This window comes from Aquila chrysaetos, chromosome 2 (genome assembly GCF_900496995.4).
Source record: "Aquila chrysaetos chrysaetos chromosome 2, bAquChr1.4, whole genome shotgun sequence".
In the NCBI taxonomy this organism is placed as follows: Eukaryota; Metazoa; Chordata; class Aves; order Accipitriformes; family Accipitridae; genus Aquila; species Aquila chrysaetos.
In genome coordinates, this window is record NC_044005.1 from 14,528,447 (window position 1) to 14,555,040 (window position 26,594).

The 26,594-nt window shown below is 44.9% G+C and overlaps 1 protein-coding gene across 7 annotated transcripts in view; it reads right to left on the minus strand.

Annotated features, from left to right (window-relative positions):
* The window catches only part of EVL (Enah/Vasp-like), a 155,453-nt gene that overhangs the window by 2,084 nt on the left and 126,775 nt on the right, over positions 1-26,594 (minus strand). For 4 of the 7 annotated variants that reach the window (XM_030041091.1, XM_030041124.2, XM_030041097.1 and 1 more), the window contains exons 4-12: positions 19,283-19,346; positions 14,823-14,884; positions 10,408-10,637; positions 9,635-9,756; positions 6,120-6,180; positions 4,004-4,070; positions 2,578-2,644; positions 2,411-2,473; positions 19-85 (exon numbers count right to left, since the gene is read on the minus strand). In XM_030041091.1, coding sequence (XP_029896951.1) covers positions 19-85; positions 2,411-2,473; positions 2,578-2,644; positions 4,004-4,070; positions 6,120-6,180; positions 9,635-9,756; positions 10,408-10,637; positions 14,823-14,884; positions 19,283-19,346 — 803 coding nt within the window. The remainder of the gene's footprint in view (positions 1-18; positions 86-2,410; positions 2,474-2,577; positions 2,645-4,003; positions 4,071-6,119; positions 6,181-9,634; positions 9,757-10,407; positions 10,638-14,822; positions 14,885-19,282; positions 19,347-26,594) is intronic. The other 3 variants (XM_041118546.1, XM_030041116.1, XM_041118547.1) reach the window with 1 other exon arrangement.

Consider the following 26,594-nt stretch of genomic DNA (forward strand, 5'->3'; position numbering starts at 1 on the left):
AAAGACCTTTTCACTCACCTGTTTCATTCGATCAAAATCTAAGGCATCCATAGCCACATCATTGCTGCTGCTCACTGGCTTCATCCTTGAGAAATGGAAGAAGAGCATAAAAAAGCCAGTCAGTTCCTTGCAACACACACTAAGCTACACCCACCTGACGGTGCGGATGAAATCCCCCCCGGAGCAGGAGCACCCCTGCTCCAGCGCTGGGCCGGAGTCTCCCCGTTGTGCTGCTCAGGAGCGTTCAGCAGCAGGAGAGCAGCAGCACTGCTCCCGTTTGCACAGCCTGACCCTCAAAGATGCTGCTTTCTTCTATTGCAGACATATTGGAGGGAGCACAAAGACTGCGCTGAAACTTAATTTACTCTCTTTTTTTTTTTTTTTTTTTTTTTTTTTGGTGTCGGGAGCCTCAGTGATTTCAGACTAGAAAATGCTGAGATGTCTTCAGGGGATAAAGCCTGTTTAACAATGTATTTTATTACAGCATTTGCAATTTGCAAGCTAGATATCTGGTTTTCTCTCACAGTCTGTTTTCTGTACAGAAACCGTGTCTTGGCCGCCTAGACTTTAATCAGGTGCTAAAGTAAGAGTAGAATACAGGTTAGAAAAATATTCTAGGGAAAATAATAACCCACTAATCCTTTCCTTGGAAGGCCTGACCAAGTCAAGTGGAGCTTGTTGATAGCACTGTGTAGCACAGGCACTTTTTCTTGACCCAGAAACAAAACCAATCTGGCCTTAATGGGTAGTACACTTGAGTGTTATCATTCTTCCAGGATGGTATTAGTCAGTGGGCTGAACTCTGATGACGGCTGATAAAATAAATTAAGGAAGCAGAAGCTGCTTGGCTTTCTCTTTTAATCAGTAACTCTAAAACCTTTCAAAAATTAACCATGCTATATAATTCGTAGAAAAGGCTTCAAATAACTTTGCCATCATCTTTGGGCCCAAACTGGGGGCTGGCAGAGATTCTGCTGCTCCTGAGGATACACTTGGTCTTGCAACCCTTTCTCAGGAAAATCTTAACATGTCTCCTACCATCTCACAGCTAAATTGGGAGTTAAGACAGATCCAAATGCCATCTAACTGAACAGGAACGGAAACAGATCACCACTGAGAGCTTTTGAAACCTGCCCTGCTTCCCCCGCAGAAGTCATTCGAGCAAGCGAAGACTGAGCACTAAGGTGTTAAACTAGGAAAGGATTTTTTTCCCACTGAACTCCTCCTTCTCCCAGGATGGAATGGCATTATAGAAGACAGTTGGTGAAAACTTGATGGCTGCTTTAAATAGCTCACGTTTCATTCCCATTTGCAAGGAGAGGGAATGGTCTTTCTCTATCTACTGGAAACTCTCATGTATTTCCTAGAACCAATGTGTCCCATTGGTTTTAGGAGAGCTGGAGGGACTATATTTTGCTCTAGTAACACTGGTGCATCCCTCTGAATGTTTGGGCAGGGCACGTTCCAGCATCTTTAACACCACAGCAAGTATGTGCAGATCGTTGCCATGGGCAACTTTCTCTCTGCAGACTATCAGCACTATCGTATACGTAACAGCGTACAATAAGGGACAACTCTTTGCAGTAAATCCTAAACATATGTAAGCCTGTGTTCTGCCTCCTTATGCAGCTTATCCATCCATCTCAGTGTCCAGTACTGCAGTAACACTGTGTGGTCCTGGAGCAGCACTGGAAGGAAGTCTCTCTTTAGCTGTCCAACATCAAACTTTATCTCAATCTCTGTGGGTAAGAACATGGGTGGTGATACTGCAGCTTGGCTGTTCTGACCGAGAGGAATTCTGGAATCCTACTTTAGGCTTCTTGGCTTTTGACACCTGCCAGCTTTTGTACCCCATATTTCTGAATGCCCTCTCTGTGCCTGGGCCTTTTTACAGCTCAATGTTATTAACTTTTTGCACCAAGCTTTGCTCTCCTTTCTCATGCACTCATTGGAGTTGCACAGATGGAGGAGTAAGTTCCCTTCTCCCAATTGCAGGCTCTTCAGATAATTTCTGCCTTTGCTTTTGAATTTCTGCAGAGGCTGGACAATGAAAACTCCTATTGGCAGGGTCATCCTGAACCTGCTGTAAAAAGATGCTCCAAACCCTGCCTTCCACGTGGCACAGCGCACTGCCAAGCCCATGTCTCTGATTCACAAGCACGGATGCTTTAAGCACTTGCTTAAGGCTGTGATGTCTGTGATGCCTGTGCCAACCTGGGCAGGGGGCTGTTTCCATGGAACAGGCCTTTGACACGACACACTCTACCTTCACACTTTGTGCAGTGACAGACAAAGCAGATTGTAAGAGAATGAGTAAAAGATGTGACCGAAGACGAACATTAGTGCTGAATGATGGGATTAGCCAAAGGACAAGTCAAGACGGTTAAGAAGCCGGGCCGTTAGCCAGTACCTAGAAGACACGTGGGATTGTGTGGGGCTCTTAGCTTCACAGCTCTTCACCACTGATGGATTTCTACAGCAATGGAATGAAACAAGACATGAGTTGTGCACGTGCCACAGGGACAGCATGACCATCCCGACTGCTAGCCAGCCACAGGGACACCCCGTGCAGCTCACCTAGAAAGTAATGAAGATACAGGCTTTTCAACAGAATTGCTCCTTTCCCATGGCTTCTTCCCAGAGTCTGGAAAACCAAAAGGAAAAGTTACAGTTTATTATTTTTTTCTCTAATGATATAAAAAATCCTTAATTTGATTGTCTTATACAGCTGCTTTCATTCAGTGAGGATGAGTGACAGAAAAGATCCAGGAAAGCAGGATTGCTGAATGAGTGCAGTTGCCTACATTATAGAGAAAACATTGGCAGAAATCTGCTTAGTGATCCCTTTAATTAGGGACTGGAGAGTTAAATAATACTAAAAAGACATGGAACTGGAACAGTAGGAGCAAAAGCATAAATCACTTCTATTAAGAAATACAGGCTAATTGCTGCAAGTCTTAGTTTATTCAGTACAATACTTATTTATATTTTAAGTTAAAAAGTCTTAGTTTTTTTGTCTGCATAGTTGGCAGGAAACGTGGGTGTATCTAAAAAAAGACAGTGAGACCCCCACTATGCAAATCTCCACAGAGAATTTATTTAATGTTGTCTACATTTCTAACTCACAGGACATTCCCAAAAGCTGCACCACATAACCCTTGTTACCGAAAACGCTTACTATTGTCCCAATTTCCTCCTATGCAAATAGTCTAAAATAAAGTGGACTGTTTCAGAGGCTTGAATAGCACACAACTTTATACACAAGGGTTTGCTGCTCTGTGAGGTCCTAAAAAGCTCTTTAAAAGAACTATGGGCACTCCCAGGAAATCTCTAGATCTCATTGCTCATTTATGTGCACCTTTCTCCTGGCTTCTTCCCCTTCCCTTGCAAAGCACGTAAATCATGGCTTTGTTCCAAAGGGAAGCTGGAATTGTTAAATACTCATTCCCTTGGGAGAGATTTCTTTTAGCATGTATGGAAGCCAAGGCTGACTCAAGGATGAATCTGACTGGCTTGCAGCTTATCTACTCAGTTACAGTTATTTGAGCTCATCATAGGAAAAACATATTTTGGGGGCTCCTTAATTTCACGTAGTAACTCTCAGGATCAGGCTTACTGCAACAAGTTACTATGTTAAGGAATGATAACAGTCTGAGACCCAAACCCCAACTGTATAAACCAGGACAGCTACACCACCAAAAGTAAAATAATATATCTTTTTTCTTTTAGAAGATTTAGGTGCACAATGTTGAAGACACAAATCCTCAGCTACATGATTGGACTCCATTAATTAAACTGGCTGTATTGTCATTCTCTTGGCTGTGAAGCATATAAAATCATGATTTCATGCTGAATACAGTTTTTAAAACAATAGGTATTTGGGAATTTTTTTGTTAGTTACTGCTGCTGCACTCAGCAGTAGGATGATGACCCTAGAGCCTAAAGGTGGCGAAGAAGACTAGCTTAAGAAGACAACTACAACACTAGTAGTTCAATTTAATACCTGACGAATTTTGCTGCTGCTGGGCGGGACCTCGTGTACTGGGTGAAGGAGAGGTGCTAGCATCATCCTGCAAAGAGAAAAACAGGACATTACTGAATTCTGGAGAAGAAGCGCAGAGTCTTCTCCTACTCTGGAGACCAGCTGCAGCACAGGTGGTACGAAAGCAAGTTTCCTCCAAGCATGTCCAACGGGCACTGCTGCCAAGGTATGGGCTCAAGTCTATTTAAAACTTTAACCTTTCTCTCCCTCTAGCATGGCAAAATACATCCTTTCTATTTTTTGCTAATATGGACACCTTTTCATGACTCCACTGAATCACCCTCATCCCTGTATGCCAAACCAGGCTGAATTACCACTCTAAAGTGCTGGTTGCTGTTGTCTAAATACAAACCATCCAATTCCCAAATTTAGGAACTCTCTGTGATATGGAAACTGAGCCATCTGAAGGAACAGTAGGTCAGATCCCAGCCTTTTAGCCCAGGACAGCCACTGGTATCAGTGAGAGTAGTCCAGGTGCTAACAGAATGTAACTAAGTCAATCAGTACTCCTCCTAAGTAGAAGATTAAACACTACATCACAGATTTGGACTCTTTTTTCTGGGATTTATGTGTGCCAGATCATAAACATTCACCCATATATTTGACATGTCAATATTATTTAGCAGCCCTCAAAACACACTCAGGCAAAACATTAACTGTGCATTGTAAAATGGAATTGCACCCAGTTCGATGGAAGATACCCCCAGCACAGAGTGTACTCAAGATACACATTAAAGAGATGTTCTCTAAAACACCTTTCTAAACAGTTTGGTGCTATCGAAAAGTTTGATTTGGGATATAAACTAGTGCAGAGCTTCAAGGAGAGAGAATAAGGGGCAGAAAAACAGCAGAGGCTGAATAGTTAGAAGCTAAATGGTGCCTTTCATCTCTGAATGGTTCAAAACCAGCTTTGGGGCAAGATTAAGAGCAATGGTTGCATAGCGGGTTCAATAGGCAAATTCCATGCTTGAAGCACCCCTTGAGGAACATGCAAAAATTAGCTGCTTTTCTCCTTAAACAGTCCAAAGTGCTTATTCCTGTTCTTGCTACAAAGCTTTCAGACTGGTGTGAGACCTACATTTTCTGAATGAATCTTCTACTGAGCAGCTGTTACTTTGTCTTTGGAGGGAATACCTCTGTAAAGGTGATATGAGGCACACATGATGCTTTATGAACTTGCAGCCATGGCAGAGAGCCTTCATGAGGGTACTGGCTAGCAACAGGAATGCTGTATGAGCAGCAGCCCAGAAAAGCACCACATGGGAAGGGACACAGCATAAATCCTGGCCTCTTTTGGAACTGGAAAGATCTCCCATTCTTCATCAGTTCAGGGGGTAAAAAAGTGTTTTAATCTGCATGTTGAACTCAAAATTGCTCCATCAAGTTCAGTGTAAAGACTGAGTCAAATCAAAATTCTTGTTTAATTGCTTTGTGGACAACATACAGACAGAACAGTTAAAAGAGAAATGAATCAAAGTTCCCCAAAGTTGTCCAAATTCTATCTCATTTTAGTGTAAGTATCATGAACACATATCTTAACTTTTGAATGGTCTAATGGTTAATACACTGTTTCTCCTCCACCCCCCCAGAGACATGTTTTATGTGCACTCTGGGGTCTGAAGTAAGCTGATTCTTGCTTTGCATGGAGATTGGCAATCCAAAGTCACACCACATGGTTGATGATCCACTTCAGCTTAGCTGAAGCTGCAAATTTAAAATAAGAAACGTGAACTTGATCTCAAATTAACTTGCCAGAAGGTTCAATACATCTTCTTAAGGGGCAAGAATCTACCGTACCCTACCACACTCAGATCAGACTATGAGAAAGCGCCTATTAATCTGGTTTGGACAATACCTCACCTATCAGTAAGGTAGAAATTCTTGTTTAGAGGGTGCTGCTCCCAGGAAAGGTGGAAGCAGTTACATTTGGCTTTTGATTGAATGTGCAAATCTGTTCCTGGATCAGCACTGCTTGTCATTGCCTGCCACACACAGTGAATGAGCACAGGACTTTGGCTTACAAGGCAGCACATCAACATATTTGCAAGAACACAACAGTGAGGAGTCTTTCACTTACGTTTTGGCTTTCCTCTTCCTTTTTGTCAGCTGGCTTGTCTGACTGCGATGCTGCTTTCCTCCTTTGCAAAGGAACATGAGAGAGGACACACAGTCAACCTCTAGAAACACATCCTCCACGTGGGAAGGCTGATTCGAGCTCTGGTGGGAGTTATTATTTACTTAGTTCATTCTAGGGAATGCGACAAAGGCTGGATGTATTTGGTTGCGTAGGACTGGGGTGCAGGTGAGGAATCCAGACCTTGGCGATATGACTCACGGAGAGGGGCAATATTATGAGGTTGTGTTTAACAGAGGAATGCAGGGTGCAGAGCTTAAGGAAATGTGTCAAAGCGGAGGAAGGAAGCGCAGCTGGGTATGAAACTGGGTGAGAAAGGGATGACTTCTCTATGTGGCTCAGGAAGCGCTGGCTCTTGTGTCCTACACAGGAGGAACAACCCAAACTCCCACAGGGGTTTCTGAGGACCAACCCAACCCCCCCAGGTGGCTCAGCTGGGTATTGCAGTGATGACACTGTGCTCAGCCAGCTCCAATATTATTTTGCTACCTGTCCTATATCCCATCCCCCCTGTCCCTGTTCCCACCCAGAGAAAGGGCTGTGGCAGTGATCCCATGTGATGGGCCAGAAAAGCCCTTCAACCCAGGTCCATCCTCACCGGGAAAGATCGGGCACCATTTCTGCTCATCCAAGATGCCCTGCTCCCTCCAGGGTGGAAAAGCTCTGGCTGGAGACCGTAAGTCAGGAAACGACTGCACCAGCCTGGGTTTTCAAGTGCCTTTGGTGGGTGACAGGAGATTATTGCTGTCCCAAATGCAATTCAAAGGAAGCATTGCTCCCGAGTCCTGTAGTCCTAGGACTGGCAGTATTGGTGGTGCCTACAGAAGTTGAGTGAGGACCTGAGACCCTCACTCTGTCCTGCTTTCCAAGGAGGGGCAAAACTCTCTGAGAAGCAAGTGGCAGAGAGCTACAATCCATCCACTGGAGCAATTGGCCATGAGACTAAACAAAAATGTTGGTTGTTTATCTTTGAAGAACACGTGGTAAAACTTCTTGGGTGTTAGCCACACCGGCTGAAGAAAAGAAAACCAAATTCTTCCTTTTCAAGCCCTATTTAGGGTCTAAACAGTACTCAGGTGTGCCAGGTACTGATTCTCTAGACATCCAGTTTCCCATTTTAGACAATTAGGGGAACTGCAGCTCTAGTCTCCACATGGACTTCGGTTGTGATGATCCTTATCCACCTGTGAACACTACCCCTAGCAGATGCTTTTTATAAAAACCAATATGACAGGTTTTTCATTTAGTCTTGCTTCTGAAGTGGACAAAATTAATCTCACAGAAAAAAAAATTGCAGGTGGCACTTAGAAAGGCTTCTGAGTTTCAAAACACTGCTACAAGTTTGTCAAAGGATTTTTCTTTTCTTATCCCTGGCAAAAGAAAAGCCTCACTGGATACACAAATTGGAGGATTTGATGTAAATTTGACAAAAAAACAGAGGAGTAAAACACATGCATGTGTTTGTAGGGCACAGTGCTCCATGGGAATTATTTCCAGATATTCAACTGCATTAATAATTTTATTAGATCAATAATAATTTTTATAGTCTTTCTCGAATATTTACTTGATTCTTCTGAGGAAAAAAGGTTATAATGATTACAAATCTGAGCAAGGGAAATATTTGCCAGGGTGAGAGACCAGTGTTAGATTTATGTCCTGCAACAAACTTAACTGGGCTAGAAATGATAGCAGTTTGTGAGATAGTTCATTATTCTGCTTGCACTTCAATAGGGGCCACTAAATCTAGAGAGCCATATTTTATACCACCTGAGCTCTCAGAAGCATCTTCCTCTGTTACTTACCCAGCATTAGACACATTCCCTGTTTCTGAGCATGTGGTTTTCTGCTCAGAAAAGGGCCCCTGAGATCCCATGCTCATCACTCAGTGATTTCTGTATTGAACATGCTCAGTTTAAAAACCATCTTTTTTACCTCCTGGCTGCCAGCTTGGTAAAAGCAACCTGAAACACAGTGCCAGGTTCTTTCCTTGCTCTATGGCATCACACATAAAAAGGGTTTTGCAGCCAAAAGAAGTCCTCTCAGTAGCAGTTTAACAGCATGTGCCCAGACTGCACTCTAGACTGACACTTGTGTATTTCCAATGACTTCCATGGCTTTGTGAAGCAAAATTTAGGAGACAATTCTGTTGCTGTCAACTCCCTGGGAAAGGATTTGCAGCTCAGTTATTTTTGGAGCAGAGGCAGTATGGTGCCCGTGGCAGTACAGGTACTTTTTTTAAGACAGCGAGGGGATTCGACCCAGAGTACCTGAAGACACCAGATCCTACTGCCAAAAGCCATACTGGAGTACATTTTAGACTAGAATCACAGAGATTTCTCAGATTTCTATATCCAACCATACGAGATGTCCATTTAGCTTGCTTGCTTGAACAGAGCTAGTTACCCCAGCATCAAGTCACCGAACCTTACTCTGATTACAGACATCTTCCAGTTCAGTAAGGTCAGTCTTGATATAGCAGCACAAAATAGATCAGAAGGTGAACCAGGAAATAACTATTTAAAGATATTAAACTATTTTAATTTTGAAAAGAGAGAAAATTATCTATTTGGTATTTTACACTGCTGATAACTTGTTATAGTGTTGTGTATTTATTTAACGCTTTCCACAGGATTGCATCCACAGTCCGTGTTCAGCATTCCTTCTGAAATGACCAGGACGTGGAGAAAAGTTGGAATCAGACTCTCTAAACTGGGAACTGTTCTTATCCTAGACAACATTACTTACAACCTCCATCTCTGAGCACTATACAATTGTACCTACTCTTCATTATTTTACTCATCTTTTTCTTTCACTATTCATAAGTTAAAAAATCTTTAGAGCTAAAACCAAAACATTTAACACTAGGAACTTGGGAGTTACAGTCTGACAGAACTCAGCGGGAAAAGAGAAAGCAAAAATAATTGGAATAATTGAGTGCCTTTTAACAGCTGGTAGCTTGATACATCACAACTCACTTTAGTGGAGAATAACTTGGCTAGCCTGCCTGAAACACACTGAGTATCGATAATAATTTACCTGCCAAGATGTTGTCCTTTTATTGCACTTCTGTTTATGTTTTGGGGCCCAACATCCTGAATGTGCTGCATAAAGAATGATTTCTCTAAGTTCCTTTCATAGTTTACTCTTTCCGAAAACGGTAACTTTGAAATAGACCTGGAAAAATGGCAAAAGCCCAGAGGATATATTTATCACCATCTTTGAAGGCTGCCCCACTGCAGGATTTGCTACAGCAGCTAAACTCTGCCAGGTATCATTGCTGCAACACCTACACTTTCATATTAAAGGCCAGGCAATGCCGGCAAGTAACATCTATGCAGGACCTGTCAAATTGCAAAGAAGCACCGAAGTGACCCATTGCTAACCAAAAATGACAGCACCTTGTTCCACAATTTGCTGCAGAGCTCATGCTAGTGCTTACTTGAAGTCTAAGTACAAACCTTTTTGCCAGTAATTTATTCATTTCTTCCATTAGTCCTCCTCCGCCTCCTCCACTACTTGTTCGATTGGCATCGCTCTTAGAGACCCCACTGGGGCTGGACCCTCCTGAACCATCTTCTGGCTTAAGACAGAAATCAACATTGGAATTAATGAAAAGTTTCATTTACAACCACACCCATAATGATTAGTTTTCCTAATTATTAGGAACAGTGATCACAATCACAGCCCAAAACCAGAGATAGGATGTGTTCTGTCTTGGGAAGAAGACCCACACGGACTTTATTAAAACCAGGAACAGTCTGGGTGAGGCAAATCTATGGGCAAATGATGAAAAAACCCACAGTGCTGTTTGTTCATGATTATGTTTATGCATGGTTATGCAACCCTTACCTAAGCGGACACCTATTGACGTGAGGCTTCAACAGTCTACACTGGTATTAGTAAGCATGGTGCTGTTTTAACCACTTACAATGACGGAAAACACTAACAGATGGTACAATCGTGGACTTTGCAGGAGTAATGAAATCCTAGCAACGTGAGAATTTGCAGCCATTTGCTAATTAACTTTTTCTGAAGAGCAGAAATTCTACCAAACATTTCCTGCTCAGCTTTATTTGCACTACAAACTCACATTTAAAAGTCCACCTAACGGTCAGCTGAAGCGTGTTTCACCATGTTTCACGCTGGATTTCCAGACCGTTACACCAAGCCGCGCCAGGCTTTCCCGCAGCAGAGGAGAGCCCACTGGGGAGTGCCAGTGCCACCTCCTTACCCGTTGAACTCTCCTTAGTTTGGCACCAGCCAGAGCCGCTGCGAGCCCTGACACTGACCCATCTTCGGTGCCAGCCCCTTGGCCGGCGCCTGCCGGCAGCGGGGGCGGCGGGGGGGGTGCAGCTCCCATGGGCGGCGGAGGGACTGGGGGGGGGGGTGGAGGTGGGGGCCCCCCGGACGAAGCAGGGATCACAGCAGCACCACTGGGATGACCAGGTGGAAGTGCTGGGCCTGAAAGGCAGAGAATACGAATTAGACGTGAAGCACGATCCCCTCCGGCCCGTGCACAAGGTCACGTTCCCGCTCCCAAGGCCATGACCTGACTGCATGACGGGTGAGCAATTCAAGGAAGCACGAAGCATGCAGAAGAACGGGAAACGGTGGTTGCAGCAATGGTCAACCAGCTACAGTTGTGTCCTCCTGCGAGACCCCGTCACTGATAAACTAGCCTTCTCCCTCTGCTTCTCCCTGGCTGGGCTAGTGTTTTAGCCCGTGCTGAAGTCAAAACACAGACATTGCTTCCCAATTCGTAAGTGGCACCTTCTTCTGCTTCTCTCATAGCTTTCTACATGGGGATAATAAACTGCATCAGCCGACTCTGTGGACTTCGGTTAACATCAGCTTTTCACGACAATCGTGGGCTACAGCGACACATCCTCCTTTCTGCTGAACAGAAGGTGTGTGGCCTCAGCTGGTCTTCCAAAATAGCGGGGGGAGAGTCCAGCTCCAAGCACCCCGAGGTTCACCACAGCTCCTCAAAGCAGCAGCCTGTCGGAGGGGTTGATGGTGGGTAACTCCGTTGCAGTGTTTTGCCTGTCTGTAACGGGTCAACTGAACAAATACACCTCCCGAGGGCATTTCCCCACATTACGCTCTCTCAGAACAGGCTGCTCCTGATACATAATTACAGGTTCAGTTGTTAAGTAAGTGTTATTTTGAAAGACAGGCGAGTTTTGACTGAGGAACATTTGGAAACTGTATTTAACATTAGCAGCCTGGTTTTCTTCTTATCTAGGTTTTCTTACAATACTGCCTTATTTCTGTGGTTACTGCTGCCATTATTTCACACTCCCAACTCCATTCTTGAAATGAACCATAGCTGCTATTAGAAATACTTTAAACGTTTCAAGCCCTCTTTGGTTCACGAACATAATAGCTAGTAATTCATTGTGGGTACAGTTAATTGTAATTGCAAAACTACACCCACCTAATTAGAGGCCAGCCTGAGGCAAAAATTGAACTGAGTCAAAATAATGGACTGATGTGAGTTTAAAATAACTTTATTGAACTAAGTGGATTTCAAGGACTTAAATCTGCTGCAGGACTGAGCCTCCAGTGGATGCAGTAATATTTTTAGCAGAAAGTGAAAGGAAATGTCTCAGTTTTCTTCCTTTTCTAGGCACGTCATTTAAGCATTATATGTGGTTATAAACAGGAATGGATCCAAGTCACAAAACGTATGATCTGAATTGCAAATAGGCATTACTCGTAACTGTTCTAACTCCGCAGGCTTTAGACGAGCACTAGAAATCAAGACCATATGCAAAGTGGCAGACCCAAGCTCTTGATCTGCCTGCAGTGAAAAAAGTTTGCTGGAATAGTTATAGTGACAAGCCCTCAACTATAAATGCAGTTTAGGCCAGGAAGACAGTTTCTAAAATGAAATAAATTACACAAGCACAGGGGATTCTGGGTAACTATAACAAAATCCACGTTATATCTTTTGCTGGTAACAGAAATACCACTTAAGAAAAAGAATAAAAATCACAACCTCTACCAGTATTGCTACACAGACAACAAGTCTACCGCAGACCTGGCCTCCAGCTTCAGAAGAGCCCATCTGCTACGTTTGGAGCAGCTGAAAATAGGTTTTGTACGAAGCTTGCTGCCAAATGCAATTTGACTCTGCTGAATGATAAAAATCTCCTTCTGGGCTAATACAGTAAGAATATGCATTGCAACAACGCAGCTACAGGGCCATGGTCCTGTAATTCTTGCTTTTCACCTTGCTTTTAGCTCAGAAGGTCCCTGGACCGGTCCCAAGTGATTTTGATACTTTTCCACCTTGGTTTCAGAAACCACATACAGCAGGAGTAGCCTTGGGTCTCTCAGCCCTTTTTCTGGTGGTCACAGGCAGTGCCAACGGGGCTTTTTAAAGAGCTGAAAGCTAAGGCTTTACACAGGTCGCAACTCATTCAAAATCAGTACTTACTCAAGTGGGCAATGGCTGATGAAGTCATGTAAGGAGGGGTCCTCCTGGGCATAGGCACCTCAGACACAGCAGCGTAAGGGGGAGGCAATGGAAGACAGTATGACATGGGCTGATGCCACTGCTGTGGAGGACGAGATGGTGGATGGGACGAGGGGGAGAGAGCCTGGCCAAAGGAGCTGGGGGGGCTGGTGACGGTGGGCAGCGGGGAGAAGGGTGCAGCTCCTAGGTGTGGAAGGAAGGACCCGTCCACGCTTTTCACCTGGGTCCCGCAGGGGCCTAAAGCAATTTGTCCTTCAGGATGGCCATTCAGAGGTATGTTTGCTGAGGTCTCCTGGCCTGCTTTACCTGTGGGTCCCTTGCCCCTGTCAGGCGGGACAGGAATCACAGGCAGGATGGTGGGACCACGCGGCTGCAGGATGTCACCCCTCTGCAGAGGTGGTGAATTTGTGGCGGAGGAAGCAGAAGACTGAGGAGAGCATGAAAGAGAAGAGCGCCTGAGAGGCTGGCGAGAGGCGAAGGGAAGGTGGGGAGGATGGGGAGGTGGTGGAGACAGTGAGGTTCGCCTGATGCCTGGCGCTGCGGTCCTGCGGTTTGGGCAGGCTGGAGGGGAGGAACCTGGGGCCGTTGGCAGCTCAGAGGCCGAGTGCCTGTGCAGGAGCTGCGGGGACATTCTGGCTCTCCGCAGGGATCTGAAAGAGGATTGACTAGCCAGCTTGGGGACAGCGGGTGCCGAAGAGACAGCGCTGGCATGAGGTGGTGGTGGGGGCACAGCACCAGTGGCAGGAGCACCGCAGTTACTGCAGGTGGGAGGAGGAGACTGGGGCTGAGAGGGGAGAGAGCACACGCTTATCTGAAGGGTGGAAACTAAAAGAACAGAAAAGACAAATGAAAAGAATAAGATGGGTACGCGGCAAGGAATGAAACCGAGGCAAAGCGGAACGGAGAAAAAGGAACCGCGAAGTAAATGCAACAGAAGCTCAAACAAAGCAAAGAGGAGACGGTGCAGGCACTGGCTTGGGGGTTTCCAGCCCTCAGCAGAACCGGAGGGCTGTGCAGAGCAAGACCCCGGCAGCACGAGATGGGCTGCACGCTCCCCCCAGGGCCGTGCGGAGCAGGACCCTGGCCGCACAGGCAGGGCTGTGTGCTCCGGTGCCAGTGAGGCTCCTCCAAGCCCCCTGTGAATCTGAGTCAGGATCACGAGCATCACCCTTGCACCAGGGGCAGCTGCAAAGGACACGCTGAACACCGCAGTGGCCACCTCGTAGCCAGGGAGGGGGCAGCCAGAAGCCCCCGGGAGCCACGTACTGCTCCTTGTGGATGGCAAGGCAGGATTTTGGCTATGTTCCCTACACAGAATAGCACACAGTAACCTCTGCCGAAACAGCGTCCCACAACTTCTGTCGCTGACTAAGGTACGTGTGTATGTCTGAGCTGGTTTCAAGTCAAAAACTAAAAAGTTGTTAACAGCTGAGGAAAAACATTTTACTTATGTGGCCAGATTAACTGAAAAAACTTCCCCAAAACAAAAGCCCAAACACAAGATGGCCATCTTGGCTTGCTTGCTCTGCCTTCTTTCAGAGAGGCAAAGCCATGCTTTGTAGTTATAAGTTATTCCTGTCATCTCTTCTCTCAGCTTAGTGCAACTTAATATGCTATAGAAGATTTTCCTAAGCTCATTAAATATATATATTTTTTTCCATTAAGCTCACAGAAGACTCCTCACTTCATGACCGCAAAATCCCCACCGATGAGCATCTAGAGCTGTGTTTTCCTCTGCGCTGTAGTTTGCTTTGTGCTGCAGAGCGATGGGGAGCGCCTGATCTGGCACATCCAGCACATCAACCCCTTCACGCTGACATCCCCTGGAAACGTGGCGTCACTCTCGTGGTGGCTGCTCTCCTCGTGGGTGTGGAAGAAGCATGGCCAGGCCCCCTTGGTACACCTACGGCCCCCCCCTCAGGTGTACAAGTTTTGCCAAGGGCAAAACCTGCCTACGTCCACCTGCACACCCCAGACCTGAGGCTCTGTGAAACAACACAACCATGCCCAAATGCATCCAAGTCCCTAGCTGAAAATGCTTTAAAACCTAATCATAACTACAACCACTTTTAGCAGTCTAGCTCTTGTATAGCACCACGCAAACCCCGACTACAGCTAGAGGAGACAAGCAGGCCGAGACTATATCTGCTTGGTTTGATACGTGCCTGTGGTAGAGGTTCTTCTTTCCAGAGATTCCTGGCGCTGTTGCTGTTGCTCCATCACTTGTCTAAAACAGCAATGAAAAAACCCTCGGTCATTACGTATTTTTTATTATTTTGAGTAAAAGCTTTATCCACTGAGAAGCACTCAAGCTGTATGTCTCGGGCAGTGTGAGCCAGTCCCTCACAAAAATGCTGTTCCCGTGAGATGGAGGTGATTGATTTCCCTTGCCCTGGCCGCTGCGGTGCCACTGCACGCATTGGGGAAGTGCAACCAGGACATTGCCCTGCACCTGCTGGACACCGCAGGGGCTGGTTGATCCATTTAACGTAGCTCCTCGGAATAGTCAGTGCCCAAGGCCCAGGAGAGCACAGCAGTCACGCCTGTCGTTAACCTGAAGTGCATGAGCGTTGCAAGGGAAGAGCAAGGGGCGTCTTGCGTAAAATGACACAGTCCAGGGTCTTTTATGGATCAGGACCCCAAAGGACTTGCAGTTAGAACGAAAACATAACGAAGCTTGATCTGCGTTTAGGTGCCGACTGTACAAAACCAAGCCCTTTGCTGGCACTGGACAGCCTGGCAGGCAGCCTGCCGCCTCGCGCCCCAGCACGGCCGCCCCTGTGCCGGCCAGCGCGGCCACGGGGACCACGACCGCCGCGTTTCCTCCACGCATGCAGGTCACTGCATTGCACTGCACTGCACTGCACAGCTCTTTTGGCACCTTTCCCCCCAGGAGCTGCTAGCTCCCCTGCTACCCAGGCCTGGTGTCCCATCGGGAAATGCCCTGCCAGGCCCTCGCCCGGGCCGTGCTTTGCAGAGATGTGCAGTTCCCAGGGTCGATCAGCAGAGGTCTTCTCTCGCACGCTGTAACTCTTCTGCAGAAAGAGCTAGCGCTCCCACACCTGCCACAAACCCACCCTGGCATTTCTCCTGTCAGAAAGATTGATAGCTAAAAACCGGACTATTTGCCAGGCTTTTTGCCATGTGCATGGATATGGACTAAAGATTTCAACAATAGTAAAACACAACTCTGAAATTACCTTACTGAAGCACTTTGTAATAAGGTTTATTATAATTTTCTTCCATGGTTTCCAGGCCAAGTTTGCCTTGAATTTGTTCCACGTAAGTTTGGGCCGGTCTTAACTGCATAGAGATTTCTTGTTTCTGCAACAGCTTTACTTCATGGGCTGTACAGTAAGGCAAGCTTAACTCTAAGCAACACTTCTATTTTGACTCCTTACGTAATATTTTGGAGACATCTCCCTGTTACATTTTTATTTGTACTTTCCTGAGTCTGCAATTTTAAGTAATTCTATCTTATTTACATACCAATAGAAGCTTTTTTTACGAAAAAAAGTCCAGAAAAATAAAGTTACATTATGTAGGGAAAAAAAGAATGTCTTAATTTGCAAAACAAATTTCCCATATTTCAATTCTAATTCAACAGATGGAAAAGGAAAATCCACAATTTTGCTGTGGAAGGATCAATCCTAAACTGGTTGTATGTTCAAAACAGTCATCCATCAAACACAGGCAATTTCTGGAAAACTATCATAGGCATCTGAGAAAATTATTACATGTGCAAAGGGAAAACAGTTTTGAGGAACGGTCTTAGTTGGCTGATTCAACTGGTTTCATTTAAGCTATGACACTTTAAACCAAATAAATAGAAATCTTTACTTCAATACATACCCTGGCTCTTACTTGATAGTTATGGGCTGAACACATCTGCAACAGCATCAATTGCACTGCTAAAACTTCAACTGTAAAAACCATGTACTAAGAATTTCCTAAGCATACCATCCCCTACCTTAGCTTGGCATTTATTAGCAAAATTTGATGATGAAGAACAACTTGACAACATTTTCCTCATTAAACCTTGGGGGAAATTCTAGGTTTATCTGGAGGACAGACTTGGAAAACTCCAGCCTGACAGACCAGGAAGAAATATGGTTAAGGCGTCCCCAAGTTGTTAAGAGCTGCTGCAGAGCAGATACAGGTGCGGGGTGCTCCCCAAAACAAGGGTCAGTCACCGGCATTTGAAGTCATTGAAGTCATTTATGTCAGCCCTGTCTGCCCTTAGGCAGAAGCAGTTTATACATGCCAAATACACTGTTCCACACATGCTAAAAGGAGTTCTTACATGCTTAGGAAGTCAAATTTATTCCAGTGGAACTAAATAATGCCTGAGATTGGCACAAGGCTGCTTAAGGAATATGCAAGGAGTAAAGTACAAGAGGGGACAAATTACACTCTGACTTAAAAATATATTCTTTGAACATTTGTGTAAAGGTCTCTAAAAAACCTTTTAAACAGACAAATTTGCAGAGTAGTTACCATAACTTCATTTCCTTGCTCCTTATAAGATGTTCAAAAAAAGCTAGGCCTAAAATTAGGTCTGTTTTATGCTTCAAGAATGCATCAGCATAATTAAAGCTGAAAATCCTCTAGTGCAGATGCAGTAATATCTAAGTGCATCTACTGGCATAGCTTATTCCAGTCCAATGGAGCAAAAGAAGCCTTCCCACAACCATGTGCCCTGTAGCAGTCAAATAATACCTACCCCAAAGGCTTTTACTGTCTCAAAATAGACATTTTTGTTGTTGTTGAAAAAAATAATTATTTTTTTTTCTAATGTAGTTAACCTGCTCACTCTTTAAATGTACAGACTAGACACCTAAATTTGAGGTCTGAGTTACATATGGTCTGAAGAATCAGTGATTTCCACTGGTTAAATGAAGAGCTGGATCAGGCCTTTCAGCCAGGCGGTGAGGACAGGTGGCATCCCCCCTGTCTCTGGATGAGCAGGAGCTCTCCTCTGACCTTTATGATAGCTCTGCTATCCCAAAGTAAATCTTACATATCTCGAGTGAAATATCATTACCCGCTGACCCATTTAATAGTCATATGTAAATCCCCACTAAATCTCAGGCCGTTCAGAGTTATTTGTAAAGGCACAGGAAACTAGTTTCCCTATACTTCCCTTACAGTTTTTAGAGGGGGAAAAAGAGAATCCTAAGTACCTACCACAGCCTATGTAAGGGTCGTGCCTTAAATAACCTATACATGGTTTTGTGTAGGAACCAGTCAGAGCAGTAGCTGTGGAACATCACTGCAAATGATATATTGCATCACTTAATCTCTGCTGCTCCAGGAACGTGTGATATTAAACTACACAACCCCTAGGGCCAGGGCAGGGGGGACCTTGCCTGCTTACAGGTTGCACCTATAAACGAAGGCAGAGCCCACTGAGCGCCTGTCATATCAGACCAACATCTTGACATCTTTGGGGATGAACTGCCCCCACAGGTGTCGTTCCAGTAAAATCGTTGCAAAGCTATTTATTATCTGAACCAAAAATTGGGCCAAGTCCTCTGGAGGACTAGCTGTACTTGCTGAGCCTTCCCTCATTACAGAAGCAAAGGCAGACACCTCATTTAAGCAATGCCAGGCACCAAACTTGGAGCAGTGACAGGTCCTGCCGATTTCTGTACTCCAGTGCGCTCCTGATGAAGGAGCTTACGTGTTATGGCAGAATATTCTCTGGTGTTTCTCATACAGTAGCAGAAACACATCTGCAGTTGAGCAGGAATATGGGGAACAAAGATGCTTTTTTTTGTGTGCACAAGCCTATACTTCAACAGGGAAACACAAGCCTGGCTAAGCAGTGCTGCTGGCATGGACGCCACTGATGCCGGGCAGACAGATCACAGTTCTGACAGCACGGACTACTGGTCACGCTAGAAGACTTTGTCCAGAATGGGATAGGTTTGTCTTGGCAAAGGAAGCTGAAGATACTGCTGCTACAGGAATCTGGGCTGAATCAGCAAAGCTGAAAGGAGATGGGCCTCCTTATATGAAGACAGGCATATGAAGACAGACACTCCTGCCCACCTGCCATTTGGCGTCAGGGAGACCACTCCTAGCACCTAGAGAAAAGGCCGTGTGTAATAGTGGCACTAAGTCTGACATACATGTAAACGGGAAGGGTATGACTTCACACTTTCATTTATTATCCTAGTTTAGAGCAAAACATTCATAAAAGGAACAGCATATGATATAGGAAGTAGCCATACACAAAATGAGCCTGAGCTATTACTGAGAGCGTATATGGTCCGTCAGATGGTCCCTGGGCAATATGACTGTCAGCTGCCAGCAGGTGATCCAGAACAGGATAAGGTTAGGCTTTCTTAATGTGCTTGAGAAACACATACTCCACAAATTGCTTTTAAACACATATTGTCTTTAACTCTGAACATCACTTGCCTCTGAGCAAAGAGTTTACGTAGAGCTTCAGTTCACTTCACCCTTTAAAAGTCATTACAGAATCATTAGCAATAATTACAGAAAACTCAGAATCAGTTTAAAACAGGTGCAAGTAAAAAGAACAGTGCTTATTGGTGAGCAAGGACTGCATGTTCATCCAAGTTACAAACTAGAACTCTACCATAACTGATTAACTCACCTTCTCTGTGCTTCCATCTCATCTGGAGATGGCCCATTCTGGACCTGGCGCTGGGCAGCTGGACCTACAGAAAAAATGAGAGAATGCTATTAGGAAAGCAAATGTGGCTAACTTTTAAAAAAAAAGTGCCACTCAGATGAATTGCTTCTCCATTTTACTATGAGAGAAAAAACCTCAAGCATTATTGTCCTCTCTTTGCTTTATTTTTTTTTTATTCATTTTTTTCTATTAGACAAATCATCGCCTCCTGTAAATTCTTAGTCCCACTGGGAGAATCCAATGGCTAAATGTGTGAGCGATTTGTCCAGAAACTTGGCATCGCGGTAGCTGTAGACTACATACTAATCCCTTGGCAATGGTGAAGACCCGTAGTGTTGCAAACGATGTCCTGTGGAAGGACAGTCCATCGCACTGGGATGCATTTCTAGCTTCTACAGAGTTCAGATCTAGCCTTCCTGGATTATTCTGTGCTTGCACAGTAATTCAGCGATAGTGCTGAGTTTGTGAGCATACTTGCTAGCTAGTGCTGCTCTGATGCTGAGCTGGCATCAAGAAGCTACCTGATGGAAGGTGCAAGGAGATGCAAAAATTAAACAAGCCTTATACAAAGGTGGCTTTTCTTTTTACAATGCTGTTGGTCTTCTGCTTCTGCAGGATTCACATCAAGCTGAGCTTTCACTGGCATTCACCAATAAAACCAAACTACACGTTACCACTTAAGTCACATCTCCTCTCTTGACTCTGATCATTTAATCTCTGTTCTTGGACATTTAATCAAGCACACTGACACTACATGCCATTTTCAGAAAGAAATAATTATTCTGAAAATAAAAATCATTGTTGGTAACATAAGCTACAGTGGTCTTGCATTTGGTGGAAGGAGGATTGCTCCATTGATTTGACAAGGTGGGTTTCAACTGGGACTAAACAGATAAGAGTTCTATTAAATGCAACAGCAATTTTCCTGATAAACAGCACTGAGAAATAGATTCGTTATATGCAGGAAATTATTATGCCTACCTTATTTTTTTCATTTTCAAATGCAAAATTTCATCCTTTTAAAAGTTATCCAACAAGAGTAAATCAGAATTAAACACTTACAAACCCAAATAAGTCACTCACAAATCATTAAGGATATTTCTCTCGATTTTCTTTCTATGTTTCTGCCAGGCAGAATGTCATCTGAAAATGAATTTAGGGAGTATGACTGCGTGAAAACAGAAAAGATGGCAGAAATGCATCGCAGTCAGAAATTCTGGTGTGTTGACTGATCCTGATGAAATTGTGCCTATTTTTGAAATGTTCTTAAGGACTAAGATTTGCAGAAGGGGAACAGAGCACTTTCTGAAAATCAGGCCCATGTATTCCAGTTTTGAGTATCCCAAAAATGGAGCCAGTGACAACCACTGAGTCAAAAGCTCTGACATTTAAAAATATCTTAGGACTGGGTATGAAGACAGTTCACTTCTTTAATGTCTCATGACTGACAACTTAATATTGTTTGTCATGGGCCTTTGGCAAACTATTTAGACAGAAATGCCACATTTTGTAAAGATCATGTGAGACAATGCGGAGGGAGAGCGTGGGTTTTTTGGAAGCAAGCCTCAGGAAAAAACTTGGCAGGTATTTGGGAAGCAGAGAGCAGGAGGCTCACGTGTAAGGAGTGTAAGGTGTAACAAGGATGCCGTGTTCCTGTGTGAATGCTTGCTTGTACTGTGCATCTTCACCACTGAATGAAAGAGGGCCAGAGCTACCCCTGAGCAGCAGTTACAGAGTGAATTTAAACTTCTTCTGAACACAGTAGGAAGACAGGTAAGGTCCGAACCCCAACCTCTGGAACTGGACCAGACTCCCCACAGTTACCAGTGCCAGCGGTTTGGACCCTGGCTCTGGTGTGTGCAGGTAACACCCACGTTCTCCTGTGCACATACACATCCCTGTGAGATACTTCAATAAGCAGACTTCTGGGTGAAAGACTTTCAAGGCTTAAGTCAGTTACACCTTCCTCACCAGGTAGCGAATTCCACCATGACAAGCCTTAGCCATGCCCATCACTGCCTATGATTTCATCACGAGAAAACTTCCCTTGTATAAAGACTCAGAGCATCATACAGAAGCCAGCACGCTGCTTGGAAAGAGGACTAAAAGTAGTTGCCAACATGAGCAAGAAAGGCCAGAGGATGAGGCAGCAGAAACAACAGTTCTTCCCTGGCAATAAATTGTGTCAAAGTATATAGGAGGCTCTAATGATGCCATCTTAATCTGGTACTTTGGCATGAATCTTCCCTTGGGGCCAAATGCCCAGAAAAATGAGGCAGTGCGGCCAGTTTGACTAATACTAGAGATGCAGAAGGAATCAAAGACCAGACTATCAACACCACAAAAAAACCAACCCCTTTTTCCTGTGGGCACTGTTATGAACTGGCTATATAGTTTTAAAACCAAACAAGTCCAACCAAATCAATTTGGAAAGCGGCCTGAAGAAATCCTTTTAAGGCAATGTTACAAAGCACATCTGGAAGTTGCGGTTGTTGCTTTTTATCACCTGGAGCTTTCTCAAGCTGATCTTGCATAGCAGTCAGGTAAATGAAAGAGCATATGAATCTGCAAACAAGTCCATCTCAATTTTCAGCATGAAGGAGTCCTATTAAATTCAATGAGTTTACTTATGTTTTCCAGTATCTATCTGTATGCTTGCAGGATTAAGACCACACTTGAAACTAAATGCACAGCTTTTGGTTGCAAGACGTGGTTGCAAAATGAACACTGGCTTTAAAAAATTTGTCTGTGGTACAGCAAATACCTGATATATTCCCAGGGCAGACCACAAGTCAATTCAGACAATGCTACTGGAAAATTTTTCCCCCACTTCACTGAAATAACTTAATTTCACTCCCTTACTCAGAGATGAGCTCCATGCATTAACAGTTCCTTTTTTTTTTTTTTTTTTTTTTTTTTACATTAAGAACCCCAGCTGACTGTTTCAGTTGGCAGGATTTTGTTATTATTTGGCCATAGTGTGAAATGTCCTTACAATGAAGCATATAAAGATCCTAATTATGTTTTGAAATTGCCAATTTCTTCACAGTTTCTATAGAAATGCCCTCCTCTTTTGGCAGACAAAAACAAGAGAAAAAAGATCAGAAGGAAAGAAGCTACTTCAGACCTGACTCAGTAAATAATCAACATTCAAAACCTCTTTGTGTAAGTGGTGACAAATTTGCAGATATTTTTATTTGCACATTAATTTAAAAAGCCAAACAACTTTTCAGATGCACAGGCTACATGACTGCATGGCCCCCAAAATGCCTTAATTCTCTTTGATAACTTGAGAGATGAAACAATTAGTGTTTTCTGCGTAATGACTAATTCCTCTCTTTTGCAGATTTAGATTTCTTACTTAAATCAACACACTGCAGCAAAACATCGTTAATTTATTCAAATGTTTTCCAAACTCATTTTTCTTCTGTTTTACTAGTGACCAGCAGTGAGACATTAAAGAAATGAACTGTCTTCACTTCATACTGAATCTTAAGATATTTTTAATATCTTCTTCTGCACATTAGTTTTGTTTATCACAATTTTCTTCCCAAAGTGCTTTAGAAGTGAAGTACCCTAAAAAAGTTGGGAGACAAAAAAAGGCAAGCATGAACAGAAGAGGAGGATGAAGCTATAATAGGTAGCTTGTCCTCTCTCCTGTGTAAAACAAGAAGCGGTGGAGTAAAAGTTGGTAAGATAATGCTACCTGAGGAAAAGCCTAGATCAGCTGCAGAGGTCAATCACAGCCTGTGGGAACAGGGATACCTGTTTTGTGTTCCTGCAGAGGCTTGTATTGATTGGAAGTTGTTGGAAAAGAGTTTGAGGAAAATTGTATGTGGAGTTGTCCTGAGATAACAGGGTGTTCAGGACAGTCACACCTTTTGCTGCCAGGGGGGTTACAGCTCTTCTTGCCACAGTGGGGAAACACACTGGTTCTATTTGGCACTGGTTGTTGTTTTGCTTGAGTTACTTGCAACCATAAGAAATAATTCTTTCTGGGATCCTGCTTGTGATCTTATTCAAACCAATCATTTTTCTATAGTAATATGAAACCTTAATTTGCAAACCCTTTATAAAGAAAAAGGTTAGATGCACCCTGCTTTGGCAACCAAGATTTTGCCTGAAGGTGGCCAATACACTCAAAACTCCAACCCAAGCTTTCAGGTCTGTTCATTGCCAGAAACATAAATTCTGCTAGATGTCCCCCCCACCCCAGTCCAGATTTAATAATTCAGGCAGGGATTATTTTTACACTTGGTTCTGTATGTGTATGCTCTGCAGTGCACATACAGCAGACACCGGTTTGACTGAGGGTTTTTTAAATTCAAGCGGATTGCTAGGTTTATCTCCTCTCCACATTTTTAGGTATTTCTCAGACCTGAGCAGACGTGAATGGTAAGTGCTCTCGGTCATGGCATCCTCATTTAAACATGCTTCTCGAGTTGCCGTGTGAGCTGCCTCCAACCCCGGCAGCCTTTGGGAACAGCCTCACAGAGAAGAGTGCTTAGCACAATAACCAGGAGAGACAGTTTTGCTACTGACCCGTTTGCAGCTTCACAGCTGTTGCGATCTACATTTTTAGCAACTACTTAATGCAGGAGATACGCTGTGAATGTCTGTGTTTCCTCGCTTCGTTGCTTTGTAATAATTAACTGCATTTTTGTATAAGCATCTTGTGATTCAGCTCAAGGCAGATTTTGGGAGCACACGGATGTTTTCCATGTTTGCTTTTTCTCCTCCCACTCAGCCACCCCAACACCCACTCTGCCCTTCCCCAGCTGTCCCTAAAGACGGCGATGGGGAACTCCTGGCATAGGGCACTGCTTTGCAGTGGGTGCGATGGTCTCCATATGCCGGTGGCCGCTCCTGCACCACTGCACCCTGCTACTGCTCGGAGATGTCCGCATCTGGACCCACAGCCAGCCAGAGAATAGGGCCAAAGCTGTCACTGAAGGAAAACCTATGCTCCAGCTTCTACTCTGGCATAGCTGGTGGGAAGGCACGAGCAAGCAGGAGCAATGTCATCATTGCTCTCCTGCTGGGGCAGCCCCAAGCAGGGTTTCTTTTTCGTCTTTTACTTATGCTACAACTGCAAGCACCACTGACCGCATGCATTCAAGAAAGTGGCAAAACTAGGCCCATTTCCCTGAGCAACCAGGATTTTGTGCTTCTTCAATACAGAAGGTCTAGTCTAACCCACTTACAGATCTTTTATTCATTATCCACACTGAAAGCAGCCCCCAGGTGGGGTTTCTGCAACCCCTATGGCCTCCATGGTGCTTATGGACCGGTGTGATGAATGTGGTGGGCTAAGGAAAGGGTCCAGAGTCAGAGCTGAATAAGAAATATATCTGGGCTTTAAATTTATGAAATTGAAAATTTTTGTTCTGCATATGAACAGAACGTGATGATTTTGTGTGAAAAAAACCACAGCAGTCTATGGGAGGAAAAGAGGTGAGAAACAGACAGACAGCTCTCCCTCATTGATTGATGGTTTCAGCACGTACTTGGATTTCAGAAGACTCAGGTTCAGGCACCAGGTCTGACCCATCATCATTTATATCCTGGGAATGTGACAGAAACACTTGTTTATCCTGACCAAAACAGAAAAAATCACTCCAGATTACAAGTTCCTGCAAAGCTTTTCTTTCCCACAGAAGTATCTTCTAAGTAATTTGGCATTTTCTGAAAGAAAAAAGCCCATCAGTTGTCAAAAGCACTTCTGACCAATGCTAATCCCAGCGTCCCCATTCAGGTACAGCCTGGGCCAGGGCGCTGGGGAGGGAGCCCTGGCCGAGCTGCTGCCAGCTCCCGGGGCCAACCTGCAAACCCACGCCGGGGCTCGGCTGGACGGTGCATTTTACCGTCTTCACCATCACCTCTCCTCCTCACCCCCGCACAGCCGGGGGGGCTCCTCGCTCCCGGCCGTGCTGATGCCCGATCCCCCCCCCCCCCCGAGTGCCCCACAGGCAGACCAGCCTTGCGACGTGGGTGTGAAACCAAGCGGGCTCCGGCCGCGCTCCGGCCAGAGGGGGGAAGTTATCTGTGTCTCCTCACACCACCTCTTGCCCCCGTTCACAGCCTGGCTGTAATTTTAGCTCTCTTGCTGCCGTTGGGCAATCACGCCGCCGCCGGGACTCTGTCAGCACTTCGAACATCTGCCTTTACCCTGAGGACCTCAACCTGCTCTCGGCCCCTTCGGCCTGTCCTGGCGGGGACCGCGTGTTCCGCAGCCGTCCTGCCGTGGCCACGCGCCACCGGGCAGCGCCCACGTCACTTCGCTAGTGACACCGCCCTCAAACTCATTAGTAGAGACAATTACCCTGGACAAAGCACCGATCTAGTTAGCTTAGATAAAGCACATAGATAAAGCGGGGTGCCTACACTACTTCTGGGGCCCAAGCTAGTACAACCAGAGTTGGATGACGGGGCAGGTCACGTAGACCTAAACTTCCATGGCGAGTTAAAGGACTGGGAAGAGGGATCACCCCACCCGCTGCGCCCCGTCACAGCAGAGCCACGGGCCCCTCACGTGTGCTACCACGCTGGCACAGCGTTTCACGCCGGGGATTTGGGTCCCTGCACGTCCTGCCTCGTTTGATGTGCAACAGCTCACGCGCTACGCATGCTGTGGGGAGGGAGCGTCTGTCTGACAGGGATGCAGGGGCTGAGGCAAAGCACGGACAGACAGACGAATGGGGCGGTTTTGTCCATGGGTCGCTACTGGCTCAGTTTGAAAAATTATAACGCCATTAGGGTTTTGTTGCGCTGTTAACTATGTGACAGAACGCCGACAGCTCCATACTGGATCCTGTTGGATCATTTGAATCACGGCAAGCAAAACACCCTGGGAGAGAGAGGGAGCACACCCACCGAAGGGAGGGTTTGGGTACAGTGCCACAAAGCCTTCTTTCAGGCAGTGCTTGCCTCATTCCTATTAAACATTAACTTGAAATAGAAAGTTTCAGAGAGTGTTATTCACAGGCTGGGTGCCTCCACCGCATTTTTAACAGAGTACATTAAATACCTTCTATAACATCATTTACACATGGGCCAAACCTTTCCTCTGAGACTGCAAAGAACTTTATCAGCCTTAATTAAGCTTCACCAATGCTGTGAGGCAGAAGTTAAGTGACTTGATTACACCCAGACCATGTCTGCACAAGTAAAATTTGTTTGCATCAATTTACCTACAGGTGAGATTTGCTACCAACACAGTTAAACCTATGCAAAAGGTCACCTAAGGCACTCTTATTGTGATGCAGACCAAATT